Consider the following 11,025-nt stretch of genomic DNA (forward strand, 5'->3'; position numbering starts at 1 on the left):
TATCGCAATACACACATCCATACACAAATAATAACCAGAAAAACTGGGGAATTAGAATAAGATTGGTAGGATGTATCAGTATTAATATCCTGGTTGTTAATAGTGTAATATAGATTTGCAAGATTTTATTTACCATTGAGAAACATAAGACAAAGACTACACAGGATTGCTCTAAGTTATTTCTTACAACTACATATGAATCTAACATTATTTCAACTAAAATTTTTATTAAAATTCTTAGCAGATGGAAACAGTCGATAAATGAAAAGAATCAAAATGACCACATGGGATTTGCTGCAGGTTGAAAGGCAGTTAAACATTTGAAAATAAGCAATATTACCACCAAATTAACAGGCTAAGGGAAAAATCACATGAGCATATTATAAATACTCATAAATAACATTTGAATAAGTTCCATATGCATTCATAATAAAAACTCAGAAAACTGAGAATTGAGAGAAACTTTCTCAACTTTTTTTCTTTTTTGAAACTTTCTTAACTTGATAAAAAACCATCTACTACGTATCTACACCTAAATTCATACTAAATGGTAAGAGAATGAATATATCTAAGATCAAAATATGCAAAGACTATGGCCATGCCACCCTGAACACGCCCGATCCCATCTGATCTCAGAAGCTAAGCAGGGTCGGGCCTGGTTAGTACTTGGATGGGAGTCCACTTAGGAAGACCAGGTGCTGTAGGCATAAAAAAAATAATAATAATAAAATAAAAAAGAATAAAATTTTTAAAAAAAATTTTAAAAAATGCAAGGAATTCACTCTTACCACTCTTATTTAACATATTCAGAAAATATTACCCATACATAAGAAAAGGAAATAAAAGGCATATGGGCTGGAAAAGAAGGAAAAAAATTGTACCCATTTGAAGCTGACATGATAGTCCACATAAAAAAGACCAAAGAATTTACAAAAAACCTTCTAGAACTAAAAAGTAAGTTAAGCAAAGTCCAAGCCATAGATCAAAACGAATTACATTGCTGCATACTAGTAAGAGTATAGGGATATTGAAATTAAAAGTATAAAATAAAAATCACTCATAAGTTAAAATACTTATGTTTAAATTTGGAAAAACACTTTAGGTTTTATTTTCTAAAAACTACAAAATGCTAATGAAAGAAATTTTAAAAAGATATAAATGAAGTGATAGACACACATGTTCATGGATTGAAAGATTCAATATAGTAAAAAGTCATTTCTCCCCAAACTAACATGTAGATTTAACTCAATTGCTATTATAATCCCAGTGAAATCTTATATAGAAATACACAAGACTATCCTAAAATTTTTATTGAAAGGCAAAGGAACTGATATAGCTACAGCAATTTTTTTTTAAAGAATACAGCAGGAGGAATCACTACATTATCTCAAGGCATATTATACAACTACAGTAATCAAGAGTGTCTTGTATTGTATTATCTTGTGTTGTATTGACAGCAGAGTAGGCACATGACCAATGGAACAGAATAGAGAAGCAAGTTAGCCAAGAAATTTTTGACAAACGTGCCAAAGCAATTCCATGGAAGAATAGTACTTTCAGCAAATTGCTACTGCAGAAATTAGATATCCACAGTTTAAAAAAATCCACCTAAAACTAAACTTTATACCTTATATAAAAATTAATACAAAGTGGATTTGGTCAATTACTCAAATGGAAAGGAGGATACTCTACTAAATGTCATGAGCTATCGGTCTGAAACAAATGGGATCTTTACATAGCATTCTGCTATCCTTGTATAGATATGGTGCTGCAATCAGAGAGGCCCCATATAGGGTTAAGGAGGTCATCCTTTGGGAATTGTTTCTTTCCATCAGACCCTACACTTCCTCAGAATTATAACTAATTTTATAAGGCCTCAGTTTCCTCTTGTAGTTTCTAGAACAGAGCATTATTTTGTCATGCACACTCAATGGTGCAAGTAATAGTCTGATGTTCTGAATGGCATAGCATTCTCCCCTCTCTGATTTATCACTCTTGATAGGCCAGTAAAGGTGACCACTTAGAGACCTAGCTGTGCAAAGTGTCCTGGATTCCTCAGGATACAGAGCTTTCTCTATCTCTGAAGCCATGAATCTCCTGATGCCGACCTTCATTATATGTGGGTTACTAACTCTAGTGACCAAAGGTAAGGGAATCCTGGAATATTGGGATGCTGGCACTAGGATGAGTTATTGAGCTCCCATGTATCATAAAGGGAACAGAGGGTCCACAAGAAAAGACTTGGGCCAATAAAGAGCAGTAAAAATGCTGTTTTATGGCAGCTCCATGTCCTTACTCTAAGAATATGTTAGAGGCACCCAGCAAGCTGGGTGTCTTCTGAGACATTTCTCCAAAGGCAAGAGTTTCTTTAATCTCTCTGTCTCTTTATATAACTAACCAGTGTTAACTAAGACTCACTTCACTTCTATTTTAGTTATTTAATTGTTGTACCTATTTCATTGTTGTGTCCTATTAGTTCAGCTCTTAGCACCATCTTGAATTCTCTTTCGTTGTGACAGTACCTTCAAGGGAGGCCCTCATTTTTATGTTCTGAGATATGGTGAACAAGTTTATCATACTGTTTGTAGATTCTGCAGAGCTGTCATGAGAAACAGAAACATAAGTTTAAGTTAGAAGGAGGGATAAGTTAAGGTAGAGTAAAAAGATGAGTAACCAATGGGGAGCTTCTGATATTAATCCAAATGAATGAGCTTATTCTCTCTTTTTAATAATAATACTTTTAAAAATTATACATTTTTATTGAGAAATATACTTGGAATTGTTAAAAAGTATCAAGTATTGTAAGGTTTATATGAGTTTAGGGAAAAGTACTCTCCTATCCTAGAATAATAGTTTTTCAATCTTCTCTTTCAGAATCTCTGAATCAGTCATTCTTACCAATTACTTGTATATCTTAGCAGATACAAATATATATATATATACATTTTCAAGTGAGACAGCATCTGATGGTTTTGTAAAAAAGCTTTTTACCAAGCTGATATACATATATATATATCATAATATATATTATATAATATATATGTATGATATGGCCTAGATTTTTTCTAAATCCTGTGTAAATGAACCATGTGGATTCTTTTGCAATATACTAGTGCTATGTCCTAAAGACTTATCAATATATAAGCCAACTTCATTATTATTAATGCATTCATAGAATTTAAGGGTGGTATGTGGGTGAACTTTTTTTTATGGTGACATTGGTTAACAAAATCCAGTAAATTTCAGCTGTACACTTTAACAGTAAAGCATGTATATATTTACACTGTGTGTTCACCTCCTATAGTTAGATTTCTTTCTGTCACATTGGCCCCAACGGCCCACCCCCTCTTCCCCCTACCATCTGGTAACCACTAGTCTGTTGTCCATGACCATGAGTCTTTGTTTGTTTGTCCTGTTCATTTGCTGCTTTTAGGTTTATATTCCACATATAAGTGATATCATGTGATTTTCAACTTTTTCTGTCTGGCTTATTTCACTTAGCATGATTATCTCAAGGTCCATCCATGTTGTCACAAATGGCAGTATTTCAACTCTTCTTATGGCTGAGTAATATTCCATTGTATATATGTACCACAGCTTCTTTATCCAATAATCTATTGTAGGATACTTCGGGAATTTTTTTTTTTACTTAATTTAATTCATCCGCTACTGCTGGAACAGCAGTCTAATTATCAGAAACAATTCAGTAGGAAATATTTGTAAATAAATGTCTTTCCTTTCATAATTATACACACAAACACACACACACACACACACACACACACACACAAGATTGTCAAACAACTCACCAAATGGGCTATAGTAATTTTCACTCTTATCATGAGCATGTGAGTGTCAGCTTCCCATGTACTTATCATTACATTTTTATCACATTTTTTCAACTATTTCATTTGATGTGTGAAAATATCTCATTTTTGTTTAAATTTGTCACATTTCAATTATAAATGAGTTTGAACATCTATTCCATTGGATTTCTGAATGCTTTCTTATTGATTTTTAAAAGTTCTTTATATGCTAAGAAAACTAATTAAAAATTTAGACAGTTATATTTTCCTTAGAAAGGTATTCACTTCCATGAAATAAACATAAATATGCCTATGATCCTATATCTTGATTCACATGGAGATATGTTGATTTAGTAAGTGAGGTAAAGTGTTAATACCTGCCCTCAATTCTGATTATGAACTATTTGCTAAAATTTTAGAAAGTTTGGAAGTAGTAAAGAAGTAAAAATAAGATTTTGCTCTGTTGCTCTTCCTCATATGTCTTGAGTACCCAGTGAATAAAAATGTGTAGCCTACTTTAAAATTTTCTATCATATCTTTAGTATTTTCCCACATATTAAATATTTTTCAAAAACCGAATTTTCAATAGCATAAAATTTTGTGGAATGAATGTCTATAAATTATTTGTATTATTTTATAATTGTATATTTAGGTCCTTAATGCTTTGCTAACAAGTGTATTTATGCTTTATAACCGTTCTTAGACATGAACATTTAACATAAAATTCTTAGATATGCACCTTATTCCTGTCTGCTTAGTGTATTTTCGATTTCTGAATATTGCAAATTTTTTAAATGAAGAAAAATATCTAAATGTATAAAATTTTCTATTCCTTTGACTATGGAGAAGTCAAACTTTAAATATATATTTATCGTGTATTTTAATTTTTCTACAAGTTGTCTGATTCTGACTATTCTTCCCTTTTATTTGGGGGGTGTAGTTTTTATACCTATTGATATATAGATTTTCCCTTATAGATTCTGTTTTGAAATTTAACTATTTGATGTATTTAAGTTTATTTTTGTGTGTTTTTGAGTGAGATAGCATTTGATGTCTCTGTAAATAAGCTTTTTACCAAGCCAAGCTGTCCATCAATGGACTGCTGTCAATAGCTATCTTGAAGTTGATACTGTCTAATTCTATATCTTGTATGTTTTAGAGAGGATTCATGTGGGATAACGCTTTGGCTAGATGGCTTATGTGCCTGAAATAATACAGTTGTTATTTATATTTTTTAGTTTTTTGATTTTGAGATATTGATGATGGAAGTCACAAGTCCTAAACACATAATGATTCCAGACTATTCTAAAAAAATACATTGTTATAGATTACTCCCAATTGCCATCATTGTATTGCTTAAGCTATATTCTTGGAATTATCTTTGATATTTTTAGCTGTGATATCCATAGCTATCAGGAAGTCTGTTGCATCTCCCTGCAAATTATATCCAGAACTAACCAATTTCACCATATCCATTGCTACCACTAATTCAAGTCACTATGACCTCTTACCCGTTACTGCTGTAGCTTCCTCACAGGTCTCTGTCCTTCTACTCTTTCCTCCTGTAGTCCGTGTACCTCTTCTGCTCACAACTCTGCAATGGCCCCCTCTTCACTCAGAACTATAACCTGGGTCCTTACAGTGGCCACCTGGCCCTCCATGATCTAGCCCTAATGATCTCTCTCACCTTATCTCCTATTATCATACTAAGCTCAATGCTCTTCCTCAAACACACCAGCCTTGCTCAACCCAGGGCATTTTGTTTGTTTCCTTTGCTTGAAATGCATTTGCCTCAGATATCGATGTGGCTAATTCCTCTTCCTCCTTCAAGTCATTGTTTAATTGCCACCTTTTTTCAAGACCTAAGCTAACTGCTGTTTAAGAAATGGCAGTCTGTGCCCGTGACATTCCAAATAGATTCTGCTTAAATCTATCCTCTTGTTTCTACAAACCACTTATCACCTTCTCGCATACAAGATAATTTACTTCTTTTTTATTGTCTGTCTTGCCCTGCAAGAAAGTAATCTCCATGAGATTTTGTCTGTTTAGTTCACAAATATACCTCAAGGTCCTAGAATAGAGTCTACCATAGTTAGGGGCTCATTACTGGGTTGAACAAGGGACTGTTCCCTAAATTTTACTTTGGAGGTAATAGTTAAAAAGAAATAGAGAGTAATGCAAGTGAGAAACAATTTCGAAGAAAAATGGACAGAGGAATATGATTTAAAGAGTTTAGGAAGGGATGAAAAGAGCTGAGAGGCCCCAGGTTTCAAGTATGGGTACCCTGGAGGAAAAGAAAAATTAAGAAATAATCTGTAGAAGTGAAGAATGAAGAAGCAATGCTAGATTTTGTTTTGGATGAAAGAAGTAGGATGTCTACATTTGAAACTTACAGAAAATTCTATTATGAGCCAACTAACTCGGGGCTAGTAAAATAAGAGAATGAATCATTGGAGAAGTGGAATAAAATCAACACGTCCCGAGGAGGCTATAGGAGCCAAGTTATCGTAAGCTCTATATATGTCAACCCATGAAAGGTACTTTTCATACATTATCAAATTAAATCCAAAACAAGATTTTTTCAGAATTACTTGCTCTTCCTCATATATACCAGGCTTCCTTCAACATAGAAACTTTGTTCTAGCTACTTTCTTTGTTTAGAACACACTCACCTTGGTACTTCTCAGGTAATTCACTGAGAAAGATGGTCATGTGGTTTGCTTGATAAATGATCATATAATAGACCAGATGAGTTTCACTTTAGATTCAAATATGCACCCCCTGAAATGAATTATTGTGCTATCGAGAAATCTTAATATATTTCTCTTGTGAGCTCATCTCCTCTCTTTCCTAGACAGCTATTTTTTATTGACCTTCCTTTCACTTTCATTCTCCTGCTCCATTCTTCTGTGTAACTCTTCCTCCCAGCTTATGACTTTACCCTTCACTTCATGATTTAAAATATTCAAATAGAACTTTTTCTTTTTACTACTGCCAACATTCACACTAGTAGTCCCTTGCACCCATCTTCTCTTTCTTTCTTGACAAAGATGAGGAGGTGTCTTCTCCATCTTAGTCAATCTGCTGTATAGTGATTTTGATCCTTGTCACCTTATCCAGGATTATGCCCTTCTGTTGTTTCATTTCCCTGTTGTACATCAATTTCTTCCTTTCTATTTGTTTCCTCTTATTTGTTTGCGAACATGCTCTGCTATTTCCCATTCTTAAAACAAACGTGAAAAACTCTCCCTTGATCCCATATTTTCCTTCAAGAACTTCTCTATTTCTCTGCTCTTCCTCAGAGCTAACCTTCTTAAGAGTTTTGTCTACAGGCACTATTTTTTCCTCATTGACATTTCAACCAACTTCACTTTTGTTTCTTTTCCTCATAGAACTACTCTTGCAAGGTTACCAGTAACACTCATTGAGTTAAATGCAATGGACACTTCTGCCCTTATCTCACTCAACCTCACAGCAGTTTTGTCCTATAAATGTTGACCCATTCTTTTAAGACATTTTCCTCATTTGCATAATCTAGACATGTCTGAGACCACTTTCCTTGCATTCTTTTGATATTGGCCATTTTCATGCATGCCATTTTGAGCTGTAACTGGCAGTATCCCCACAGTTTGGTTGATTATTTGTGAAATACCCCCATATACAGGGCAATCCAGGAATGACAGAATTATCAGCTCACTCTGGGATAACCTATCAACTACTGGCTTGTAGGATGGTGGATAAATACTCCAGCTCCTTCAACCCTCAAGAAAGATCACTCTGAGATTTGTTTCATATGTTGACTGCCAGAGCTCCCTTTGGGGTTGTATTTAGTCAATCCCAGTGGTAACCAACTGTATAACTCACCTCTTTTTGGCTTTCTTACTTCCCCAAGTTTCCCATTCCAAACTGATTTTGAGTGGTGGAGAACATTTCTCAATTCAATTATTATACTCAATTTTCCCTCAAGGTCTGCTTTTTGGGAAACTAATTTAATCTCCTCTAATTTCATTCTCCTATTTTGCTCTAATTTATCTGGTTGTTCCTTTTGAGTCTTTTCTTCCTGACACACACCAGAATTTAATTGTGGCCTCTTTTTTTTCTCATGTTATTCCAACTCACTATATTTTATCTATCATTACAGTTTTAAATGCTGTACATAAGCAATGATTCCAAAATTTACACCTAGAGTCTAAACTTGTCTACTGAGATCCTACAGGTATATCCCACTGCCTCGTGGCATTCTGTTATATGTTATATGCCCCAAAGCATATGCTTGACCCTACCTTCTTCTCTTCCCTTCAAATCTTGTTTTTTCCTCAGTTTACTACTCTGTCCGTGGCAAGTATCACTAATCTACTCTAACTCAGTTCAGAAATACAGTGGTGCACTTTGATTTCTCCATCTTCCTCTGACTTTATATCCAAACAATTGAAGACTTAAATCTGTCCTCTTCTTTCCACAACTCTCACAGCCCCAGTGCAGCCACGATTATGTCTTACCTGGCCAAATCCTCTAATATGTGTCCCTGATTCTATTCTTTCTTTTTTCCTAGTCTAATTTTCACATACATCATAACTAACCATCTAGAAAATAAAGTAAATTAGCTCATGTTATATTTTGAAAGAAATAAAAATGTTTAATAATGGCCTAAAGTGACTGAGAGATGGCATTGTTACTTCAAGCTCATTTCATATCATGTTCCTTTGCTCTTTGTACACTACGCTTTAGACTCATCAGCCTTCTCTAGATACCTTAAAGACACTATGCAGTTTCTCAACACTTGGACTGAACATTTGCTCATCCTTTCCTGAAATAATCTTTGCCTCCTGTGTACCTTGAGGGCTCCTTTTATCCTTCTTGCCTTGACTTAAGAATCAGCTCTTAGTATGTCTACCCGCTTTGTCTCTTCTTCCTCCTCCTCTTTCCTCTCTCTTTTTCCCCTCCCCCCCATCAATTTCTTTGGTGGCGTATATCACAATTTTAAATATACACTTTATCATGTTTGCTAGAATTTAACACGACCTACTTATATTCTTTGCAGCTGGCTGGGGAAATACAAGATGCTGGAAGAATAATGTGGGATACTGCAGAAAACAATGTTTACATACCGAAAGGTACAAAATTCTCTGTATGAACAAGCTTAATTGTTGTACTCCTATAAAATTCGATGAACACACTCGAAGGCCAATACTTCTCCCGTTCCCTGCGGAAGATTTTACTGTCGATTTTAATACTCAGGATGTGTTTCCTAGTTCCCCCGTGTCTAGGTTAAATGATCAAATAACAATTGACGAAGATGAAGAAGAAACATTTGCTGAGACCACGACTCCCATGATGAAAATTTCTACATTGGCTGTGTACTATCCTTCTAAGAGCAATGATGACAGCTAATTAATGTTTCCTCCTGGATGCGGGACCCTCAAGATAACAATTGAGAATAATATCCCGGGAGCCAATTCTACTGATTTTATTTCACTGGGTCAATTCTTTTGGGGATTGGATAACATGAAGATGGACGTAATACTACTGCCAAGACAAGAGTCAAGAGAGTTATCTTACAATTAGAGATATGCAAAGATAAGTGTTTAGAAGATATAAAGATTCTCTTTATTGGGCTTAAATTCTTGAGCTGTCTTCTCTCACACGTATTAAAATGTATGGTCTAACATTTGGTCAAAAGTGAACATTTGTGTGTTTGTATATTTTTCCATGGGGGGAAAAAAAGAAGAAGAAGAAGAAGAAAGCCTCGGTATGGAACTGCCAGAATCATGTATGGAAGAATCTATGAAGGCACATAAAAAGTTTGAGATAAGTCCTCCTTTCCCCACCCCCACCATTTATTGTAAGCTCTGACTTTAAATGCCTATCTGTATCATGAGGTCAGATTTTGTTTAAGGCTTCATCTAGGAACTAACACAGTTAAAGTTAGAAACTACCTCATTCAGCACAAACACTGATTTAACTAGATAGAGATGAAAGTAGGACTTATCTTGAGAGCACATTATACAAAATTAAAAGCTGCATCACAAATTCTACTTATCTTTCCAATGCTCTTTCCATTCAAAAGTCCAACTTCCAACTATGATGATTTCTTTTTCTTTTTCTTTTTTTAGATGAAGCAACCCTTGGTTGACCTCACAGATTGCAAGGAACTTGTCAGCTTACAATCCCTAATTTTTTATTTTTTATGCTTACAGCACCTGGTCTTCCTAGATGGTCTCCCATCCAAGTACTAACCAGGCCCGACCCTGCTTAGCTTCTGAGATCAGACGGGATTGGGCTTGTTCAGGGTGGCATGGCCATAGATCCAACTATGATGATTTCATAGCATGGCTCTCCAGATCTTCATTTTGTCCATGAATGCTAGTTATGTGTAAGGTTCTGTGTTTTGTGTGGCTATATGCATGTGAGTGCTATTTATATGGTAACTGACGGCTCAGCAAGTTTGCTCTCTGATATCACAGAGAAGCAGTTATTAACTATAAGGTTAATTAATTATTACCATGTTGGGCTAAGGCTGGGATGCTACTGAGAACCACAGTATCAGATGTCTAAATGTCCCAGAATTAAGAAGGTTTATTACCTTAATTTTTATATTTTTGTTTAGATCAAGCTGCCAGTGACCATGGCTGTAGTTTGGACATTGGCTATCAGACTACTGACCCTTCAGTAGACCTCAAATTCCAATAGATTTTAGACCATTGGACAAATCATCCAAGTTTGCTGGGACTGAGGATCTTTCTAGATCATGGGAATTACAGTACCAAAATCAAGAAAGTCTTTAGCAAACTGGGACAAACTGATCATCTTCTTCCAAGTGTATCTCAACCTAAATTGCTCTTCTCCATTTCTTGGTGTGGCTGACAGCTCATCACACAGGTAACATATCAACTCTTCACAGAGGCATTTCTTCACCATAAAGACCTTCCTTGGCCATCAGTCTGCCTCAGCCTAGAGTACTCTTTTTCCATATCTTTGCCTCAAATACCATCTTTTTAGAAAGACTCTTGGTCCTGCAACCATTCTTTGCTCAAATTTGTATTATTTTCTTCCTATCACTTAAGTTCTTTGAAATTATTTCGCATATTTCTTTACTCTCCTTTGGAATTATTCTTTACTTATTTATGGGCAGTCACAACCACCATAATGTACACATAGTCCTGACACCTTGATCCTGCTCATAGCTGTGTCTTGAGCTGCTAGACCAGTGCCACCACAT

At 35.1% G+C, this 11,025-nt stretch overlaps 1 protein-coding gene, 1 non-coding gene and 1 pseudogene across 2 annotated transcripts; 2 read left to right on the top strand and 1 right to left on the bottom strand.

Annotated features, from left to right (window-relative positions):
• Positions 1-588: 588 nt before the first annotated feature.
• LOC120603996 (5S ribosomal RNA) lies at positions 589-707 on the top strand. The gene has a single exon (XR_005653247.1). It is a non-coding gene; the product is annotated as a 5S ribosomal RNA (ribosomal RNA).
• A 1,381-nt stretch (positions 708-2,088) lies between these two features.
• DEFB125 (defensin beta 125) lies at positions 2,089-9,673 on the top strand. The gene is made up of 2 exons (XM_039863996.1): positions 2,089-2,146; positions 8,848-9,673. Exons 1-2 carry the CDS (start codon positions 2,089-2,091, stop codon positions 9,195-9,197), a joined length of 408 nt encoding a protein of 135 aa, XP_039719930.1. The 3' UTR covers positions 9,198-9,673.
• Positions 9,674-9,994: 321 nt separating this feature from the next.
• On the bottom strand, positions 9,995-10,113 carry LOC120604063 (uncharacterized; annotated as a pseudogene).
• Positions 10,114-11,025: the final 912 nt, after the last annotated feature.

The sequence above is a fragment of the Pteropus medius genome, unplaced genomic scaffold (assembly GCF_902729225.1).
Source record: "Pteropus medius unplaced genomic scaffold, Ma_sr-lr_union100, whole genome shotgun sequence".
Lineage (NCBI taxonomy): Eukaryota > Metazoa > Chordata > Mammalia > Chiroptera > Pteropodidae > Pteropus > Pteropus medius.

Bases quoted from the DNA above. Each gene is read 5' to 3' on its own strand.
- DEFB125 (XM_039863996.1), top strand. From the start codon at position 2,089: ATGAATCTCCTGATGCCGACCTTCATTATATGTGGGTTACTAACTCTA. The intron at 2,147-8,847 runs GTAAGGGAATCC...TATTCTTTGCAG, and splicing joins ACTAACTCTAGTGACCAAAG to CTGGCTGGGGAAATACAAGA.